Source organism: Cricetulus griseus (assembly GCF_003668045.3).
Source record: "Cricetulus griseus strain 17A/GY chromosome 1 unlocalized genomic scaffold, alternate assembly CriGri-PICRH-1.0 chr1_0, whole genome shotgun sequence".
NCBI classification, from domain to species: domain Eukaryota; kingdom Metazoa; phylum Chordata; class Mammalia; order Rodentia; family Cricetidae; genus Cricetulus; species Cricetulus griseus.
In genome coordinates, this window is record NW_023276806.1 from 38,655,679 (window position 1) to 38,678,756 (window position 23,078).

The 23,078-nt window shown below is 34.8% G+C and overlaps 1 protein-coding gene across 4 annotated transcripts in view; it reads left to right on the forward strand.

Moving 5' to 3' along the window:
• Ptbp2 (polypyrimidine tract binding protein 2) overlaps positions 1 to 23,078 on the forward strand; it is a 69,621-nt gene that overhangs the window by 31,492 nt on the left and 15,051 nt on the right. For all 4 annotated transcript variants that reach the window (XM_027395607.2, XM_027395608.2, XM_027395609.2 and 1 more), the window contains exons 6-8: positions 5,993 to 6,157; positions 6,246 to 6,356; positions 13,972 to 14,167. In XM_027395607.2, coding sequence (XP_027251408.1) covers positions 5,993 to 6,157; positions 6,246 to 6,356; positions 13,972 to 14,167 — 472 coding nt within the window. The remainder of the gene's footprint in view (positions 1 to 5,992; positions 6,158 to 6,245; positions 6,357 to 13,971; positions 14,168 to 23,078) is intronic.

Here is a 23,078-nt window from a genome sequence, read left to right on the forward strand (position 1 = left end):
GCATGTTTTATTTAATATTTTCTGTTTCTAATTATGTGGCTGTGAAAACATGTGAATCAAAAGATATGCAAAGAAAATTCATCAAGCATCCATTACATTGTAGTAGCCCAAAGTTGGAAATGACCCAGATGTGCAGTAGTAAAAGAAGTTGCCGTGCATCCATTTAGTGGCATGTTTATGGCCATAAAAGAATGAACAAATACTGTGTATCTGCAAAGCATAAGTGTACATCATAAAATGGTGTTTTCTTGAAAAAAACCAGGCCTTAGTAGAATGCTTTTTGTTCTGTTTTTCTTTTTTTTGTGGAAGGTGATACTAGATCAGATAAGTCCAATTTTTGGTATTTTACTGAGGTCTCTCACAGCATTTGCTTCCTTTTCTTTGGTATATATAATATTTTGAAAATGTCACATAAAATCTAGATTGGCACTCTAGCTGTGCTTCATGTATTAAATGTAAAGTCATTTGTTACTACTATTTGTTATCTATGAGAGATCACAGTTGGTAAGCTAAAGAGATAGTTAACAGTGAATCAGCATATAATTAATCGAATTTATTCCATGAAAAGGCATATTACTGTAATTATTACGTTTGCTTTTATAGAGCTTTTGTCTCTGATAGCCACAGTCCATATTCGTGAGGGATTAGTACAGGAAAGGAAACTTAGGTGACAAAGTTGCAGGGAAAGCTTCACCTTTTGTATTTACTGAAATTTAATGCTGTGATCTTATAATTCCTGGTCTTAAAAGACATTTAAATTTGTTAGTAGTTGTATTTAATTGTGGATGGTCTTAATGTCTCTTTGTTTTTCTATAGAAGTAGTATTAAAGTGTCAAGTAGTTATGGTCTTAAAATGCTGAGTTTCATTTGAGCTCCTTATGCTGATATATACATTTACCATTCAAATTATTAATTAGCATTAAATGATGTTTATTTAGATATCTGTGTTGACTTTTGAGGATTAAGCTTTGTGATCCCTGGATATTCTTCTTTATTCTCATAAGCATATTAATTCTTTTGAATTTTTCTTTTATCACTTAGTTATAGTTATATTTATCTGCAAATAAACTTTTGTGAAATCATGAAAATAATATGGAAGTTAAATACTGGTGTATTTTGCAGTATTGATGGTATATTAACTGCCATAAAATAACACTGAAAATTTCCTTCACAGTATATCTGGAAATTTTCTTGACCCCTCAGGTTCCTACCCTCCTCCTCCTCCTCCTTCTCTTCCTCCTCCTCCCTCCTCCCTCCTCTAAGCTGGGATCCTCTACTTACTCTCCTGGGAGATTCCCCTGTGCCAGTCTTTCACCTGACCTTGAAATGCACCCCGCAAGAGTACCCCACAGCCCTTCCCCCTCTGGGCTTCCCCAAACCTGATCACTCATTTTTTTTCATACCCACCCATCCTCAGTCGACTCCCAAAATCTATTTCCCGTTCTCAGGGAGATCTTGGTGTCCCCATGAACCCTCCTTGTTGTCTAGTCTCTCTGGGTCTGGATTGTAGCATAGTTAGCTTTTATTTTACAGCTAATACCACTTATGAATGACTACATACCTTGTTTGCCCTTATCAGCCTGGGTTACCTCACCCAGATTCCTGGTGTCCTTGTTTTTAACAGCTGAGCAATATGCCATTGTACCACATTTTCTTTATCCATTTCTCAATATCCATTTCTCAAATGAAGGATATCTAGGTTGTTTTCATGTTTTGGCTAGTACACATAAAGGTGCTATGAACATAATTGAGCAAGTGTCCTTGTGCTATGATTGAGTGTCCTCTGGATATATGTCCAGGAGTGGTAAAGCTGAGTCTTGTGGTAGGTTAATTCCCAGTTTTCTGAGAAACTGCCACACTGACTTCCAAAGTGGCTGTACAAGTTTACACCACCACCAGCAATGGAGGAGTGTTCCCTTTGCTCCACATCCTCTTCAGCATGAGCTGTTGCTTGTGTTTTTTATCTTAGCCATTCTGATAGATGTAAGATGGAATCTTAAGAGTCATTTTGGTTTGCATTTCCCTGATGGTAAGGATGTTAAGCATCTCCTTAAGTGTTTCACGGCCATTTGAGATTCTTCAGTTGAGAATTAGATTTAGATTAGTGCTCCATGTTTTAATTGGATTGTTTGGTTTGTTGACAACTAGTTTCTTGAGTTCTTTATGTATTTTGGAAATCAGTCTTCTGTCAGATGTGAGGTTGGTGAAGATCTTTTCCCATTCGGTAGGTTGCCATTTTGTCCTATTGACTGTATTCTTTGCCTTATAGAAACTTCAATTTCATGAAGTCCCGTTTATTAATTGTCAGTCTTAATGCCTGTGCTATTGTTGTTCTATTCATAAAGTTGTCTTCTATGTCAATGCCTTCGAGAGTATTTCCCACTTTCTCTTCTATTGCGTTCAGTGTAACTCAATTTGTTTTGAGGCCTTTGATCCACTTGGACTTGAGTTTTGTGCAGGGTGATAGATATGGATCAATTTGCATTCCTCTGCATGCTGACATCCAGTGAGAGCTTTTCTTTTTTCCATTGTATAATTTTGGCTTCCTTGTAGAAAATCGGATGTTCATAGGTTTAGGAATTTACATCTGGCTTTTGATTCATTTCCATCGTCTTTTTACACCAATACCATGTGGTTTTTATTACTATGATAGTTCTGTAATAGAGCTTGAAATCAGGCATAGTGATCTTTTATAGTACAGGATTATTTTAGCTACACTGGATTTTTGTTTTTTCCCATATGAGGTTGAGTATCGTATTGTTCTTTCAAGGTTTGTGAAGAATTGTAGATTGCTTTCAGTAAGATTGACATTTTTACTATGTTAATCCCATGATCCGTGAGCATGGGAGATCTTTCCATCTTCTTCAGTTTCTCCAAAGAATTGCAGTTCTTGTCATACAAGTTTTTCACTTGTTTGGCTAGAGCTACACCAATATATTTCATATTGTTTGAGGCTATTGTAAAGGATGTTGATTCTCTGGTTTCTTTCTAAGCCTGTTTATCATTTGTGTATGGGGGGGGCTACTGATTTTTTTTATGCAATTTTGTATTCAAATTACATAAAAAAGTATTCAGCCACTTGACTAAAGGTGTTTATCAACTGGAGGAATTCCTGGTAAAGATTTTGGGGTTGCTTATGTATACTGTCTTGTTATATGTAGATAATGATACTTTGATTTCTTCCTTTCTAATTTGTAACCCCTTGATCTCCTTTAGTTGCCTTATTCTAGCTAGAACTTCGAGTAATATATTGAATAGATAGATATGAAGAGAGTGGGCAACCTTGCCTTGTTCCTGATTTTAGTTTTCTCCATTTAATTTGAAGTTGGCTATAGATTTGATGCAAATGGCCTTCGTTATGTTTAGGTATGTCCCTGGTATCCTTGATCTCTCTAAGACTTTTGTCATAAAGGGGTGTTGGGTTATGTCAAAGGCTTTTTCAGCATTAAGAAGATCATGTGATTTTTTTTTTTCCCCTCTCAGTTTGTTTATATGGTAGATTACAATGACAGGTTTTCATATGTTGAACCATCCCTGTGTCTCTAGGATAAGCCTGCTTGGTTATAGTGGCTAATCCTTTTGATGTGTTCTTGGGTTTGGTTTGCCAGCCTTTCATTGAGTAGTTTTACATCTATGTTCATGAATAATGAAATTGGTCTGTATTTCTCTCTCTTTTTTTTTTTTTTTAGTTCTTTGTGTGGTTTGGGTATCATGGTGACTGTGGCCTCATAAAACTAATTTGGCATTTTTTTTTCTATTTTGTGGAATAATTTGAAGAGTATTGGTATTAATTCTTTGGAAGTCTGGTAGAATTCTGCACTGTAAACCATTTGGCCCTAGGCAATATTTTTTTTGTGGGGGGGTGGGAGACTTTTAATAACTGCTTCTATTTCCTTATGTGTATTTAATTTGTTTCTTTGATCCTGGTTTAACTTAGGTTAGTGGTATCTATTAAGAAAATTGTCAATTTTTTATTATTATTATTTTTTTTTTTTTAGATTTTCCAATTTGTGAAGTACAGGTTTTTGAAGTATGACCTAATGATTGTTTCCTCAGAGTCTGTTGTTATATCCCCTTTTTAGTTCTGATTTTTTTTTTATTTATAATTTGCTTTTAGTTAGTTTGGATAAAGGTATATTTATTTTGTTGATTTTTCTTGAAGAACCAACTCTCTGTTTTTGTTGATTCTTTCTTTTGTTCTCTTTGTTTCTACTTTATTGATTTCAGCCCTCAGTTTCATTATTTCCTGCAGACTACTCCTCTGTGGTGTGTTTGCTTCTTTTTATTTCAGAGCTTTCTGATGTGCTGTTAAGTTTCTAGTATGAGATCATTCTTAGTTCTGTGAACTTTCCTCTTAGCACCACTTTCATTGTGTTCTATAAGTTTGGGTATGTTGTGCATTCATTTTCATTGAATTTTAGGAAGTCTTTAAGTTCTTTATTTCTTTCTTGACCCAGCGATAACTCAATAGAAAGTTGTTGAATTTCCATGAATTTGTAGGCTTTCTGTTGTTGAAATCCAGCTTCAGTCCCTGGTGATCTGATAAGATACAGGGAATCCTTTCTTTCTCTGTTCCTTCCTTCCTTCCTTCCTTCCTTCCTTCCTTCCTTCCTTCCTTCCTTCCTTCCTTCCTTCCTTCCTTCCTTTTTGTATCTGTTGTTGAGACTTGCTTTGTGGCCAAGTATATGGTCAATTTTGGAGAAGGTTCCATGCAGAGCTGAGAAAAAGGTATATTCTTTTGTGTTTGGTTGACATGTTCTGTAGATATCTGTTAGGCCCGTTTGAATCATAGCATTTGTTAGTTCTCTTGTTTCACAGTTTAGTTTATGTCTGGATGGCCTGTCTATTGGTGAGAATGAGATGTTAAATTCTCCCTATTACTGTGTGGGGTTCTATGGGTGATTTAAGCTTTAGTAATGTTTCTTTGACAAATATGCCCTTATATTTGGGGCATAGATGTTCAGAATTGAGACATCATTTTGTTGGATTTTTCCTTTGAATATGAAATGCCCTTCTCCATCTCTCTTGACTAATTTTAGTTTGAAGTCTATTTTGTTAGATGTTAGATAGCTACACCAGCTTGCTTTTTAGATCTATTTGATTGGAAAATCTATTTCCACCCCTTTATTCTGAGGTAATGTCTATCTTTGATATTGAGATGTGGTTCTTTTATGCAGCAGCATATTGGATCCTGTTTTCATACCTAATCTGTTAGCCTGTGTCTTTTTATTGATGAATTGAGTCCATTAATTTTGAGGGCTATTAATGACCAATTATTGTTAATTCCTATTACTTTTTTGTTATTGATTGTGGCATTTAGGCATCTAGATTTGGGATAATTTTAGGTCTAGGTGTTGATTCCTATATTTGTCTTTGCTAGATAGGTATTTTGCTCCTTTGCTTCTATTTTCTCTCTGGTCTTCTGGCCAAGGGATCAAGTAACTAGTGTGTTTCCAGATTCAAATTCAGTAGTCCCCTGCTTTGTTTTTGGGGGCTGTGGGTCCCTAGATCCGGCTTGGTCTCTGGTAAGGCCAAAGTCTTCTTCCAAAGTTATAGACCAGGGCATGGAGGCCAGACCACGATAGTATTAATATGAAAAGTACTTGGTTTTAATCCCCAGTGTCTAATTGCTAAGATTATATTAGAAATAATTAGGTTAATGATAACTTTTGTGAAAGATCACCACCAGTAGTCCCTTTCCTGCAGTGTACCTGTTTCATGGAGTGAATATTATGAAATTAAGGTTTTCTAATTCTGTGATTTTTCTCTTTGAATGGTTTCTGGTTGTAAATATCTATCCAGGCACATCATATTTTTTCAAAATAAATGGCATTGCCTATTTGTGATAGCATTGGTGTCAAAGTGTTTAGCCATCTGTTTTGAAACAAATACAGTAGAATAATTGAACTACAAAGAGACAGTAGTATAATATGTACAAAATGTAAGTGGAAATAATGGCTGAGTTACTAAACTCCTTGTCTGTCAATTTCAGCGTGCTCAAGCAGTTCTTCAAGCTGTGACAGCTGTCCAGACAGCAAATACACCTCTTAGTGGCACCACAGTCAGTGAGAGTGCAGTGACTCCAGCCCAGAGTCCAGTACTTAGAATAATTATTGACAATATGTACTACCCTGTAACACTTGATGTCCTTCACCAAGTAAGTGTAATGTAGTATGCATGCTTGCTTATAACTTGAAAAAAATAACATATTGGTAATAATGCCTTGATTTAAATGTTTTTCACAGATATTTTCCAAGTTTGGTGCTGTATTGAAGATAATCACATTTACAAAAAATAACCAGTTTCAGGCTTTGCTCCAGTATGGTGATCCAGTAAATGCCCAACAAGCAAAGCTAGTAAGTTTGAGCCTCTTGGAATAGTGATGTGTTTCTCATTGACATTCAGTATTAATTTAACTTAGAGTTTATTTTTAAGAATAACTGTAGTCATCTGTGTTATGTATTTGTTCAATTTCTGGTCTTGTTAGCTGCTGGGATTGTGTTGTTTGTGCACATAGTTTATGTACTTTCTGATAGGAGTTTGTTAGTAACTTTTCAAGGTAGTTTGGTTGAGATACTTCAATATAGATGTAGTTCACATATTCGGATCAGCTCTAGTTATATTGTATCTTACACAGTTATTAGAGAATTGTTAAGACTTTTTTTAGATTCTTAGTCTATATTTTAGTCAGATCATTCATTTTTTAAATCATTTTTAGATATGGAAGGTAAGAGACTATTGAGAAGTAAAGTTATCACTTGTCTTGATGCCATTGAAAACTCATAAAATCTTTTTCTGAATGCCTAAATCTTTCTGGGTAATTTATTTCATTCTGTGTTTCCTGTTAGCTTCTTTTGTCTTATTATCTCATTTAATTATTAAACCATTAACTATTCATACTGACTTAATGAAAATATTCAGTTCTGTGTTTACTGTTTAACTTGTTCATATTATCTCATTTAATTATTAAACCATTAAATATTCATACTGACTTTAATGTAACAAAAATGTTAAATCAATTCTTTATTTTAGTCTCAACCTATTATTTTTTTACTTTTATTTTCATACTAATCATGTTCTCTGCTACTTCATTGACTTCCTCAGATCAAGGTTATTTATCCGTGTGAAAGTTGGACCAGTTTTTTACGGTTTTCATTTCCTTTTACTTACAGTATCAGATTGGCCAGTAAAAAATGCTACAGATAGCAAAAAGGCTTTATTAGTAATAATGGCATAATTGTAATCTAGCATCTTTTCACTTTCTTTATATAAAATAATGTTAAGATTTAAAGAGGTATATTTGTCAGCTTTTCAGGCATTTCAGACTTAACTTACTTGTTGTCAGGGTTATATAATTTTATTTCACTATGCTTTCCTTTGCAGATACCAGTTATCTATTAAAATTCTTTCATGCCCCAAATAATTATTCTTCACATGCCTTGCAACTGAACTTGGGAAAGTTTTTATATTTATCGAGTTACCAAAAACAAATGTGGTATGAAATTACACTATTGGAAATGATTAGAAACTGTGATTTTGATGGCATTTTCTACCATGTCAAATGTATTTATAAATGGTATACATTTTCTTGCTGTGTATTATATTTGTTTGTTTGTGTCTGTATGTATCTCTTTATTTGCCTAATGCAGAGGAAAATACTGACAAAGGATCAGTGAACTGAAGTTTGATTAAAATTTGTTCTACGTTTGTAGAACAAAATCAGAAAATAGCTGTTCTGTGTATCTTGTCCGAAGTAATCTATAGTTGACATTTAATATTATGTTGAAGAACCACAGTTGTTACATATATGTACTTTTGTGCAGATAAGCATTTGATAATACACACTTATGATTATATATGCTCACTAAAGTTTTCTGTATAGAAGACAGAAATCTAAAGTGATAAATTTAAGAGTAATATACTTTTTCTTTTTGAGACAGGGTTTCTCTGTGTAGCTCTGGCTATCCTGGAACTCACTTTGCAGACCAGGCTGGCCTCAAAACTCACAGAGATCCACCTGCCTCTGCCTCCACCTCCCAAGTGCTGGGAATAAAGGCATGCACAACCACTCCCAGCTGAGTAATACACTTTAAGTACATACTATGGTAGCCGAACCTATTAGAGAAGGAAAGGGGTATACACTTTCCACACTTACTTACCCTGTTTTCTTGCCATATTAATGACTTGGGAAACCTTCTGGTGATTCTAGCAGTCAACATCCTTCATGCCTTCAAGGATGATGTACCTAGAGAATATTAATACTATCATATCATCTGACAATTGAAAATGCTTTACATTTAGTTAGTGTGATCAGAAAGTAGTCATTCTTGGGGAAATCTTTTCACATTCTTTAGTCAGTAGTACTCTGTTTTACACAGTATCAGAGAATATACTTTACTCTCTCCTCACTCTAATTTATCAAAAAAATTAAAAGTCAAATGGGAATTCTAGTAGTTTCTAGCAAAATCTGATACTTATACCTATCTTTCTAAAATCAGAAAAGAACAGATGCATAGATTTCAATCTTTGCTACCTTAGACTGTATTAATAATAATGGCATAATTGTTTTATCTACTTTGACTTTTATTTTTCCATTTCAGCTGGTGTCACCAGGATTTCAAATATTCTCGGTTCTAGTGAATTTACTTCAGATCTTGCTGATTCTACTGCTGTACATGTCTCTCCATCCCCATTCTTTCTTCGTGTTTTCATTTATAATCAGACTTCTTAAGAAAGCTGTTTGCTGCTTATATCTTTTCTGTCCTCCTCATTTCTTTGTCTACTATTACTTGGTTTCATCCCTGCATACCTAAAGTACCCTTCAACTGTTAGCAGTGGTCTTTAGAGTAGTTCAATTTCAGTAGTAGTTTTCAGTGGTTAACTTGCTTAACCTGTAGGTAATACTTGACTCGGTGAACCCCACTCTCTCTGTTTTTTTTCCTCCGGGTCTCTGACTCTTTTTATGCAGATTTCTCCTCCTCCTCTAACTGTCTTTTCCTGTTTCCATGCTCCACTTCTGTTTGGCAGACTTGTACTCACACAGCTTACTTACATTAGTGCTTATGTTAATTTCTCTAACTCAGGACTTTACTAAAAGACCCAGACTAGCCATTAATTGCACACTCTCAATGTTCCATGCAATCTCTGGTTCCTAGTATTCCCTGTGTCTCAAAGGACAAGATGCCAGCATTGTTTTCATTAAACAGGCCAGAAAACTTGGAGTTATTTTTTCCTGCCCTCCTGTTTCCAGATACTCATTCTGTTTCCTGAACTCCTGTTGAACTGATTCTAACCTAGTTTAAACAGGGATTGTTCAAAATGCTTTGTTGTCTGTTTTGTTTTGTTTTTTTTTAATTTATGCCAATGTGCAAAATTACATATTTGTAGCTTTAGTTAGTGTTGATGCAGATAGAATGTTTTGTGTGTTTAAAACAAGTAATGCTGTATAATTTCTCTCTGGTTTTAATTTTACATATTGCCTTCATTACAGCATTTTCATATCTGTATATAATGTATTTTAATCACATGCACACATTCTTACCCTATCTTGTTCTCCTACCATTCCTGTTGATCCCTTTTCTCTTCCATAGTAGTCCCCTTTCTACTTCCAGTCAGTCTTCTGTGTGCATGTGTGTGCACATATTTATCATGTATGTGTATCATTAGGATCACTTACAGGAGTGTGTGTGAAGGGTTATTTACAGGAGCAGGGATCTTATTTTCTTTTTCTTGTGAATAGACACCATGATCAGGGCAACTTACAGAAGTCTTTATTGAAGACTTAGAGTTCTAGAGGATTCGAGTAGAGTCCATGGCCATCATGGTCCGGAGCATGCAGTAGTGAGGGCATGGTGCTGGGGCTGTAGCTGAAACTTACATATGATCCATAAGCACAAAGCAAAGAGTGTTAACTGGGAATGGCATGTGCTTTTGAAACAAAGCCCACCCGTGACACACCTCTTCTGACAAGAGAACACCTAATTCTTTTCAACAGTTTCCACCAACTAGGAACCAAGTATTCAAATGTGAGCCTATGAGGGCCATTCTCATTGAAACCACCATCTGGAGCAACTTACCAGTATCTATGCTACTGAAGAAAATACCACTTCCTAGTAATCATAAGTGCCTGTAGATTCTCACTGCCTTCTTTCTTTCTATGTCAGTGTCAGTGGTATTCTGCTAAAATCCACCAGTCAAGATCTTATGCTGTTCCCAATACTTTGCCACTGACTGACTACATGATGATTCCAATTTAGTCAGATTACTTATGTTCCTAATGTCCTTCAGTGACTACCTTTTGTCTTTAGGATAAAATCTGTACTCATTAGTGTGCTTTAGGAGATTAAATTGACTGCTTGTTTCTCAAGTCTGATTCCCTCCTTTTTCATCTATGTTAGACTTACTTAAATACTGTACAGATATGCATTTTTTGATCTTGGAGGTTTTCAACCACTTAATAATTTTCTCTTCATCTTTTATACCACTTCAACTGGGTTTTTTTGTTTGTTTGTTTGTTTTAACCAAATTCCAGCCTAGTATTTTCTTCGTGGAGAACTATTTTCATAATGTACTTTGAATTAGATTATATCTTTATGATTATTTCTTAGAGCACTGTTTTTCTGTTAGTATGAGTGGATACTATGTCTACTTTTTCTTTGCTGCATTTAATGGGGATTGCTATTTAAGGTGATAAACTGAAGACTTAACAACAAACCTAATTATTATAAAGTAAATGGTCTTCATAACTTTGTAAGAAAATTCATGTAGTATACTGGGAAAGCAAAGATACTCTTTACATTGACTTTTTTTTTCTTTTTCTTGTTTTTTATTAGTTCAAATTAGGAACAAGCTTGTTTCACATGTCAATCCCTTCTCCCTCTCCTTCCCCTCAACCCTCCTACCCCACCCCGACATACCCCCCCACCCCATCCACCCTCCACTCCCCAGGCAGAGTAGGGCCCTCAACAGGGGCTCCGCAAAGTCCACCACATCATCCTGGGCTGGGCCTAGACCCTTCCCCATGTGTCCAGGGCAAGAGTGCATCCCTTCACGTGGGATGGGCTCTCAAAGTCCCTTCTTACACCAGGGAAAAATACTAATCCACTACCAGGGGCCCCCTGGAGTGCAGAGGCCTCTTCATTGACATCCACTTTCTAATAATAGTTTTAAAACTGGAATGAATAAAACTAATTGATGCTTGTAAATACCCCAGTTTTAAATAGCAAGATATGTGATAGAATCTCTTTTTACTTGGGCTTTTAAAGGTTGATTTTTTTTTTGCATCTAATTTATAACATTAATGTGTGAGTAACAACTGTCTTTTTATTTTTATTAGAAATAGCTTCTCATGAACATGTCTTTCTTGTAAATACTATATAATGATGCTGTGTCTTCGAGAATCTTTTATATACTTGTGGGTTACTTTTCAGCTTTGAATAAGATAGCAGTAGTAAAACTGAGATGGTTGTAGCACTAAGATCATGTCCCTCAGTCCTTCTTACAAAGAACTCACTGTTTTATGCAGATGTTGTGAGAGACCTAATGTGATCATACTTTGTGGGCAGTTTATTTAAACTTGCTTAATACCAATTTATAATGCATCAATTTTAAAGAATTGTACATAATCTAATGAAGAGTTTTGTTACAGATAGTTGTTTTGAACTACATACTGTTAAAAATCCAATTTTATATTCTTGATGGGTAACTTTTTTTTTTCTCACTTGTTAGCAACTGGACAGTAAGCTATTCAGAGAACTCGGAGTGAACTTAGAGTCTCCCTAAAGCATCTGCTACTTCCAACAATCTCTCACTAAAACAAGTTGCATACAAATATTGTACATGGAAGTATCTGCATATTTCATTGTACTGTTGTCACTATATAACTGTTCTAACTATAAAAGTTCTAACTTTTTAACTGCATTTTGATGCTTTTGTTCTATAAATTTTAATTTCCTTGGCAAATTTTTCCTGATTATTTTTGCCTAGTGACTAAACTTTTTTGAAAGTAGGAACATGAGAAGTCTTTGCTTGCTACACATTATCTTGAGCTTTAACTGCCAATAATCTTTGCTCAAGCCAGATTATTGCATTCCTGATGGCTGTACCACAGAACAGATTTGTGTATCACTTCTTTCTTAGAATTGTACATATAACTCGAAATGAAGCTTGCATAATTTTTTAACATGAATTTTCTCTTTTCCTTACTTATAGTCACTTTACTTAGAGCACCTTTTGAAAAATGTCTGGATTCCTGTTTTGCTCTCCTTTGTTCCACACAATTATAATTTAAATTTTGCCTGGCTGTTTCTCCAGGTCTTACTAGTCTGTGTGTGATTGTGTATCTTTCACCTGCATACAGATGTTTTCTAAACGTTAAAGTTGAAAATATTAAAGGTTTCTGTAGGGTGTTGTAACAATTGCTACATTGATTGTGGATAACTTTTAACTCTACCGTAATATTGCTTTAATTTAATAATGCTTTCAAAAGTCTATTTTAGATTTGATAATTTCTATCAGTATCATTAGTATGAACCTAGGGATGGTGATTCAAGCCAGCTCTTTTAAGATGATATTTTTCTCTTTAATAATAATCAAATAGTTACCATGCTCTCTGATAATATCAAAATGTTTGCCTAGGAGTAAAGTATTGCTACTCATCCACTGGTAGACATTTGCAACACTGATATTAGCAGTGCCATTCAGAAAATCACAAATTCTGTCACAAACATGTCTGGCTCACATTCTCCCTACAGTAATGCCTTTACTTAAACTAAACAAATACCTGTTTTTAGTGTTTTATTTGCCTCCACAGGAGGATGTTGGATTTTTTACATTAAATTGTTGATAAAGTTTATGTATTTGATGTCTACTTTTATGTGGTATAGATTATTGATGTGATGATTTGCTTGATCCAAATGTAATTTGTCATAATGTGTATGAAGTACCTTTAAGTTAGTTTTCACCAGCCCTGTGAACTTCTGATGATCAATTTTTACTGCTTTTCAGCTCAGTAAAGAGTCGTAAAATTTTTGTAGATTGAGGGGAAAGGATTATTGTACCTGAGAATAAGACTATTTTAATGTTTTGAATGAATTCCAAGCTTTAAATATTTTATACCTAAGCAATTAGAAATTTACTTTTTCACTAACGACACGTTCTTCTAATGAAAATTAACTCATTGTTCCACCCATTTATAGTTTGTTTCTATATTTTGTTAGTCTATAAATGATTGATGGACAGCAACAACAAATCATAATTATAATAACATAGTTAATAATTCATGATAAACTTTCACATGTGTCATCCATTGTTTAATCCCAATAATGACCCTGTAAGGAATCTTGGTTGCCCTTATCTTTTCTGTTTTCTATTTTACTATACTGCTACTTAGGATTGAATAGTGGTCATAGGGGTATGTAATTACATACAAGTCTAGGCTTTTAGTTCTAGGCTTGATGATCTTTTTATTCCAGAATTTCCTGGAATGACATTTGCCTTTCTAATTTCATCATTATATTCTGATTCAGGTCAAAAAGTTCATTTTAAGGAAGAACTTATTTTTACTTCATTTTATGGGAATTGTTGCAAGTCTTGAGGCTACATTTATTTGGCATGAGGCAACTTCATACAGTGTAGCACCTGGTACTATTTGTATCAACTCATATTAGTGTCATCCTGAATAAAATGTACATATAACATATTGTTCAAATGAGTAAATATTATTAGGGTTGACTGTATGTTTGACTGTTATCAGTTGGGCTTTTTTTTTAAGCCGTTTAATAGCTTTTTATTTTATTAGAAAGTGTCAGCATTGATGAGGAAATGTTGTATTTTAGAATTAAGTAGCATTTCCTAGTTAATGAAAGCAGTTTCAAACTTAGAACAGAAGTAGCATGGCTTGATGTATGTAATTTCCTGTTTTTGCTTATTTTCAAATTTAAAATGGCTGATACATTTTATTCACTTTCACAGGCCCTAGATGGTCAAAATATTTATAATGCTTGCTGTACCCTAAGGATTGATTTTTCCAAACTTGTGAATTTGAATGTAAAATACAACAATGATAAAAGTAGGGATTATACACGACCTGATCTTCCATCTGGAGATGGCCAGCCTGCATTAGATCCAGCTATTGCTGCAGCATTTGCCAAGGAGACATCCCTTTTAGGTATGATTTTTACTGTCTATACCACCTTTCTTCCATTGTTCGTTGGGAAAGTACCTGATAACTGCTGTAAGTATAATTATTCTTATATATTAAACCTTAACAAATTATGTTCATATGTTATGAGTTGTTTTGTCTGATCAGAATGTTATATGAATTCCATTACAAGGAAATCTTTAACTTGCTAAGTATAAATAAAAGTGTATTCATTTTATCCTCATGCAACTCTGCTAAAACAAAAGAAGAAAACCTGGAGTGAAAAAGAATTTTAAGTTTATTAAAAGATGTATGCTTCAGATTTGATGTCTGAGCCTAAGGCCTTTATGCTTACTTCTTAAGGTTAATTTAATTGCTTTAGCAGTGTGCAAAAACAACAAAGTATTAACAAATATAAAAATAAGAGTGTGGGGTACATGGAATTTTTAAAAGCATAATGTACCATAAATCTTGAAAAATGCTCTTCATTTGTACTCTGTTATTTATATATTACCTTGCCCTGCAATGGATTTGTGCCACTTACATAAAACATGTAAAAAATAAGCAGCTGGTAGTTGATGGGCTGAAGATTGTAGAAAAAATTGTAAGTTATACTAAGCAAACTGATTTGTAGTGTCAGTATTTAATAGTTTTCTTGAATTTGGTGTGTTTTGGAGATTTTTATTTTGGTATTTGTAGTGCTGTCTTTATTTTTATTTATGTTTGGATGTTTTTCCCTTATGTATGTTTGTATACCATATGTGTGCAATGCCTGTAAAAGCCGTCAGATCCCCTGGAACTGGAGTTTACAGACAGTTGTTAGCTGCCATGTAAATTCTAGGAACTGAATCCAGGTCTTCTGTAAGAGCAACAAGTGCTCTTAACCACTGAGCTCTCTCTGGCCCCAACTAATACAATCTTTAATTCAGGAGTATTATCTAGAAGAACCCAAAGTTGATGGTTGAGAAAGGAGAAGTCTCTTAAAAATTTACTTTATGTTCATCATTTAAAAAAAAACATGAGAATTGAAAATACTTACTATGGATATGTAACTATCATGTCCACTTACAAATATGTAAAACGATTGTACATATGTGAAATTAATCTAATGTTAATGTTATTTGAAGTCATTTCTAATGACCACAAAAAAACTGACCCCTAGCATTTGGTGTCTCCAGCACAACCACTGATGTTTATTGTAGATAAAATAGTAGATATTTTAGGTTGCTAGCAGTGTTCCTTGACAGCATCTTATTTGCTATGTGGGTATGGTTGAAGCCTTACTAATTCATAGCTTAATGATAAAATCAAAATTGAGACCATAATAAATGATAGCTTTTGCTTTTAACTCTTTACTTGACAGAACTTGTACAAAAAAAAAAAAAAAAACAAAGACCTGCAATCAAATAGCTTGTAGGTCTTAGGCATTCATCTTAATACTTGACAGGTATATTAGTGAAGCCATAAATAGCCAAATAAAGTAGGTAGTGGCATAAATTTTATAGTCTCTAAGAAATCTAATAAATCATATACCATTTCTTTAAAGGAATTGAGGGTAAAATACCAAAAAAAAAAAAGACTTCCACTGAAACATTATTAATATATTAACATGATAGGATTCTAAGAAGCTATGTGTGTGTTTGAATCCTGAATAGAAACATGTTTTGAAGTCATTTGGAGTTTTCTATGGAATGTATAACTTGTGTAACTTTTTGTGATGATCCCTTAGGCTTTGGTGAAAAAAGTTTTGTTTTTTCATCCAAAAATCTTTCATAAAATGAATCTAGGAGATAGCTCATTTGGTCAGTGCCTTCTGAGGTACGAAGTTTGAATCCCAAGTACCTTTGCAAGAAGCCTGCACATGATGGCCATTTTTAACCCCAAGATATAGTGTAGAGAAGTGGGCAAGAAGAGATGGAGCCCATTAGCCAGCCTGTTTGGGGAGTTCCAGGTTAAGTGTGAGGAATTAAGTTTGCTTTCTTAAATCCTCTCATCTTTTACTTGTTTTAATTGTTCTACGTTTGTAAGTGGGCTTTTTACTTTAATGATATTCAAATGCTATTAAAAATAGGTGAGTTTACCTTTTAAAACTCCAGTAATAGACTCTAAAAGGTGTGGTATTCATAAGGAATAACATTCATATATTTTGTTCTATTTTCTATTAAGAACATTTTTGATGCAAAATTAAAACCATTTTTAGCTTTTGTGTTTTACTATAATTGCCATTTAACTTAGAACTTTCAAATAGAAATGATAATTTTAATAATTTATTATAATAGATATATATATATCATCATTGGTGTCTTTGGGTTTTTTCTTTACGACTGTAGAGCATTGAATCTTTGAAAGTGGACATTAAAATGTATTTTTTTTTAAAAGTGTTACCTTAAATTATTTCTTAAAACTATATTCCAAGAACTATTGATAAAAGCATTAAAGATTATTGATAGTTTTAAATTTTTCTTCCTGGAAGATACATATTAGTTTGAAATAACATAAATGGTGAAGAAGACAGTATTTTTGCCCTGTCAGTATAGCTTTCTTGGTTGAGACAATGTTACTGTGTAACCCAGAAGTGCCCTACACCCTCGTTGACCCTGTACTCTGGAGTTTTCTGTTTTAGCTTCACTAGTGTTGAGCTTATTGGTTTGCTTCATTACACCTGGCTTTATTTCTTTACTTTAGGGCATATTCATTTACTACGGGAATGTCTCCATCATTGTAAAATAATTTGTGGTTTTTAAATACTTGGTACTTATAACTGCTCAGTCATCCAGTCTCTGAGGTGGTGTTAGGTAGTTCTTCAAAATACTGACTAGAGACTTAACATTCTTTAGGATTTGAGGTGAGTCTTCAGCTCATTTTTTAGAACTGTTACCTTTCAGTAATACCACTGAGGAAATAATTATTCTCACTAGTTTTTAACATGCATTTGATGTCTTATTAGTTTTCTGAGACAAGACCTTGATCTTGCTTTAACTCGTATTGCAGCCTTGAAGGTGATGAGATTACAGGTGTGTGCTGTATGTCCAGCTCAATGCCATGTTGCTCTTTCCATGCACTTCACAGGAGCATCCTGTATTGCATTAGTGATGCCTGTCTTTTCTCTCATCTTTGCCTCTTAGGATATTTAATCAGGTTACTTCAGAATTAACCAAAGTAATAGTGACAAGATTCCTTTCTTAGCCATTCTTTCTCAGGCAGAACTTCAGAAATAATTGCTACAATATTCCCTTCCTTAAAAGATTATATATAGTTAAATATTCTGCCAAATATTTGGGGGTTTACTTTTCAATTTAATGTTTAGCTGCTTCAGTGAGTGTTGTTACTTTTTAAAATCAGTAATTCAGATTTCATTTTAAATGATAATTATTTCTAAACTCACTTATACCTGGTTTCTCTTTTACTAGTTCTCTTTTACTAGAAATCACACTGTTTTGGAAAATGTAGTTTATTCAGAGAAGAGAGAGACAGTACTTTGTAGTTGGTTAGAAATGAAACATCTGAATACATGATCATAAGCTTGGCAGTCCTTTTATGTACTGGCATACTCTATTCCAGAGAATGAGGTGATCAAAAATTATCGATTGTAAATTAAGACATTATAATGATCATTGTGTCAAGGTAAATGTTAGTGTACTAAGAGATGGATAGCTTTAGAAAATTGCTGGAAATAATTTTTTCATGATCATATTGCCACATAAAAGTGTTAAAGTGACTAATTTATCAGAAGAATAGAGCTTTTGATACAGTTTAAATTGAATAAAATATCAATTCTTCGTTCTTCAAATGACAGAATTAGCAGAGACTGAACAGTTGACGATTGTACTCCTTGCGTAGTGTACTTACTGGCTATTGAAATCACCACTAAAAATCAGTGGGAGTAGGTCTAAGGCATTCATAGAGTTTATAATATCCCAAAATATTTTAATGATACAAGAGTTGAAAATTACCTGCTATTGGAATTTTTTTCTGTATACTAAATTTTAGGGATTAGTAGTGACTTCTGATGTCCTCATAAACAGACATCCTTCACAACCATTGCCCACTATTTTAATATTTTTATTCATCTCATAATTTACCTTAACATAATTCTAATGATAAAATATTACTTTATTGTTAAGCTCTGTTTACTGTGTTTCTTCCTTTTATGTGTTATCCTAAAATTACCAAGTAAGCTTATTTCAGAATTCTAAAGCTTTTTCTATTATTGCTTTTGAATGGGTCATTCACATGGTTATATTTTACAATTTCCATTTATATTTCAATCATTGTTTGTCTTAGAATGAATCCTACATTTCTGTAATCACTTCTGTAGTAATCACCATGGTTTCCTTAGTTTTTTTTTTTTTTCTATTATGTTTTAAATCAAAGCATTGTTATCAGTTGTCACATTTCAACTGTCCACCACACTATCCCAGATTTTCTTGCCAAAACATTATATGGCCCTACCACATCAAAAGTTACGGGTCTCATTATGTGGTCCATTCTACAGTCTGGCCTTGGAAATCTATGTAGCACAGACTGCCCTCAAACTCAAAATGTTATTTTTTTCAGCCTCTTGTATGCCTATGTCACCCAACCAGGCAGTGGATTTTTGTTCTTCTTTTTTTACTTTTATTTTTTCTTTTGTTGAAAAGATTCGTTTTTCTCACATAATATATGAGGTTATAGTTTCTCTACCCTCTACTTATCCCAGTTCCTCTCCCAATCTGAATCCACTCACTTCCTGTCTCTTAGTAGAAAGCAAACAGGCTTCTAAGAGATAATAATAAAATATAAGGTAAAACAAAAACTAACATTAGCATAGGACAAAACAGAGCCCAAGAAAAGGCACACACAAAAAAGATAAAGACACAGAAACTCACTGATTCATATACTCAGGAATCCCATAAAAAACGCAAAACTGGAAACCATAACAAAAGACATGTAGTGTAATAAAAGAAAAAAGTAAAACTTACAGAAGTGGAAAAGAAAAGGCCTTGAAGTGACATTATAAATTAAGGAACCTCTAGAAATACTGTTGAGTTCCCCTTGGGCTCATACTCAGCCTACCTTTATGGGTGGTTTGTTTCTCCAGTGAGAATCTTTTAGAGAAAACAAATTTTCATTTGCAAGAAGTTATCTATTGCTTCTGGGTTAGGGACAGAGGCATGTATAGGGCATGTGTCCACTTTTAGTTCTAGGACTCCATCTGGTGCAGACACATGCTGATGCTGTGCATGCCTTATACTATATGTGCTGGTCCTTTTGATTTAGAGGGACTGTATCCTTGGTATCTTCTTCCCCCTCTTACATTCTTTCCACCTGTTTTCTGCTGAGTTTCCCGAGCCCTCAAGAGGGAGGGATTTGATAGAGACATACCTTTTATGGCTGAATGTTCCAAAGTCCTTCACTCTCTGCATATTGTCTGGCTGTAGATCTCTGTATTTGTTCACTTCTTCCAGGCAGCAATTTTTTGTTGTTGTTGTTGGCCATTCAGCTTTGTTTTTTTGTTTGTTTGTTTGTTTGGTGTTTGTTTGGTTTTTTTTTGGTTTTTTTTTTTTTAGACCAATTAGGTACCTTAGGCAGACAAGGTAAAACATCAGCACATCTTTACAGAGTTAAACAAATGCAGCATAAATAAAAGGAACACATAATTAAGCAAGTTAAATAAATGTAGCATAAACACATCTCTAAATAGTTGAACAAATACTCCAATCCACAACATGTCATCTTTTGGCATATGGATTATTTTGAGATAAGTAATTGAGAAACAACATATGCCAAGAAGAGTTCTATGCTTTCCCTTCCATTTAGCCTGAAGAGGAACAGAAATATTTAGAGGGCAGTTTGGCAACATAACCACTTAGCAAAACAATAGCAGTACCCGCAGCCTACCTTCTCAGGACCTGTGATGTCTTTTGACTCTGTTTACAGTGCTGGAAATGAATTCCCCCTGTAAGGCAGACCTTATGTATCTAATAACTGGTTACACCATAGAGACTTCACCTTTCTCCACATCTTTGCCAGCATTTGATATCATTTGTTTCCTTGATGATAGCCATTCTAACTGGGATGAGAGAGAATCTCAAAGTAGTTTTTTGTTTTGTTTTGTTTTTATTTAAATTAGAAACAAGCTTGTTTTACATGCCAATCCCAGTTCCCTCTCCCTCCCCTCCTCCCCTGTCTCCCACCAACCCCTATCCCATCCCCTTTCTGCTCTCCAGGGGAGGTGAGGCCTTCCATGGGGCATCTTCAAAGTCTGTCGTATCATTTGGAGCAGGGCCTAGGCTCTTCCCCCATGTGTCTAGGCTGAGAGAGTAACCCTCTATGTGAAGAGGGCTCCCAAAGTCCATTCCTATACTAGGGATAAATACTGATTCACTGCCAGAGGCCTCATAGATTGCCCAGTCCTCCTAACTGACACCCATGAAGGGGGGGGGGCGTCTGGGTGGGTCCTATGCTGCTTTCCTAGCTATCAGTCTGGGGTCTGTGAGCTCCCCCTTGTTCAGGTCAGCTGTTTCTGTGCATTTCTCCAGCCTGGTCTTGACCCCATTGCCCATCACTTCTCCCTCTCTGCAACTGGATTGCAGGAGTTCAGCTCAATATTTATTTATCTCTGGGTGTCTGCTTCTGCTTCCATCAGCTACTGGATGAAGTTTGAGGATGGCATTTAAGGTAGTCATCAATCTCATTATCAGGGAAGGACATTTAAGGTAGCCTCTCCACTGTTGCTTAGATTGTTAGTTGGGGTCATCCTTGTAGATATCTCGACATTTCCTAGTGCTAGATTGATTTCTCTTTAAACCTGTAATGGCTCCCTCTATTATGGTATCTGTTTTCTTGTTCTCCTCTATTCTTCCCCTGACTCAATTTTCCTGCTCCCTCCTGTCCTCCTCTGCCCTGCTCTTCTCCCCCTCTCTTTCTCCTAGCTCCCTCTCCCCTCCCCCCATGCTCCCAATTTGCTCAGGACATCTTGTCCCTTTCTCTTTCTCCGGGGGACCATCTATGTCTCTCTTAGGGTCCTCTTTGTTTCCTAGAGTCTCTGGTGGTGTGGGTGGTAGGCTAGTGATCCTTTGCTCTATGTCTAAAATCCATTTATGAGTGAGTATATACCATGTTTGTCTTTTTGTGACTGGGTTACCTCACTCAGGATGGTTTCTTCTGTTTCCATCTATTCAGGAAGCAATTTCTTAATGTGACCAATTACCTAACCTGTACTAATATTTTTGTTTGTTTGTTTAAAGATATATAAGTTTTGGTATTTTTAGGCAGAGTCTCACTATGTTGCTTAGGCTGAATTGTTCTGCCAGTCCCTGTATTAAAAAAGGGGTAGCTTTGTGCAGATCAGGATTCTGGAAAAGATACTTGGTGTTGGTTGTTGTGTCTGTTTCCATAATTCCTTTTCATAGTGTGACAGCCCTTTCTTTCAGTTCTGCTGACTTGATAAGCCTTAAATTAAGCTTTAAGAAGTTGCTTAGTTTTATGTTGCTCTGATTATTTCATAATTTGTTCTCTATTCTCTGCATTTGGGTTTACGTACCTCTGAAGAAGACCTGGAACATCTGGTTCTTCCATGTTTACTGACTTAGTTATACTGGAGATTGATTGTGATTTACTCTTATTTTTCTGCTAATGGGTTTTGTAGTGAGTACTGCCTTATTGTCTGTCATCAGAGTGAGGGTTATAAAGACTGCTGTCCCTTCACATGCTTTTTTCCCATTAGGTAGTCAAAACTAGATTATTTTTTCCCCTCCTTAATAAGCTAGACCTTTAACTTGTATAATAGAGTGTGCACAGAGCAGTTCTGGTTTTCCTTTCACATACTTTTTGGGCTGAAGGCTGAACTAGAGATTAAACCCAGGACCTCCCCTTTTTAGGCATATGCTGTATCACTTAGCGGTATCCTTAGGCCTTTATAGAGCAATACATTTCTCACTTTCTTTGCTAAAGAAAACAGTTGCTAGATACAGCATTTGCTGTAAATAGTTGTGTTCTTATAACAGTTGAACACAGGACTAAGTTTATGAATTGGTTCTTAATATCACATCACATCTCTCTTACCATGAATTATGGGAACAAAAAGACTCAGGTGTGACTGTGAGCTAAAGTATAAAAGTTAGTAATGTAATTGAATTATAATTGATTTGGCCCTTTATTGCTTGCTACTCCATCCCCATCCCTCTTTTTCTTTCCAAATAGGAATTCTTCTACTTTCATATCTCTGCTTAGAGTCTAATCCATATTATGACAGAACATCTGAGCTGGATCTTTTCATCTCCTCCACAGAATCCTTCATAGAGCAGGTTCATCATTTTAATGAGGCCAACTTCCTGGCTTTTATCTCAGTGATGTATGGAGCTAGATTTGGGGTGGGGGGTATCCTCTTCTACCCATTTCAGTTATTTTTTAGTTTAATTTCATTATCCATTTTGAGTCATTTTTGTATGAGAAATGAAACTTAAAAGTTTGTTGTTTTGCTATTGTTGTTTTTAAACTAGCAGATTCTCCCAGTCCAATGGAGAACAAATGTCCATTGAATTACATTGCTCCTTTTCAAGTAATAATTAGAAATATTGTTTGAATTTATTCTCTCTCTCTCTCTCTCTCTCTCTCTCTCTCTGTGTGTGTGTGTGTGTGTGTGTGTGTGTGTGTGATGTATGTATGTATGTATGTGTATGTGTGGTCACTTCATGCTTCCATGTTTTTTGTCAGCACCAGATTGCTTTGGTTGTTTTAGCTCTATATTAAGTATTAATATAAAAAGGTTTCTATCATTTTGTCATTTTCTTTTTCAAAATTATTTTGGATGTTTTAGTGCCTTTCTGTCAGTCTTGCTTTTTAAAAAAGCATTTCCTGAAATTACATTTGCCAAATGGTTCACTTTTTTGTGATTTTGTAACACATGGCAGAAAAATTTAAACAACCGTTATGAGACATTAAACATATGTGTTAT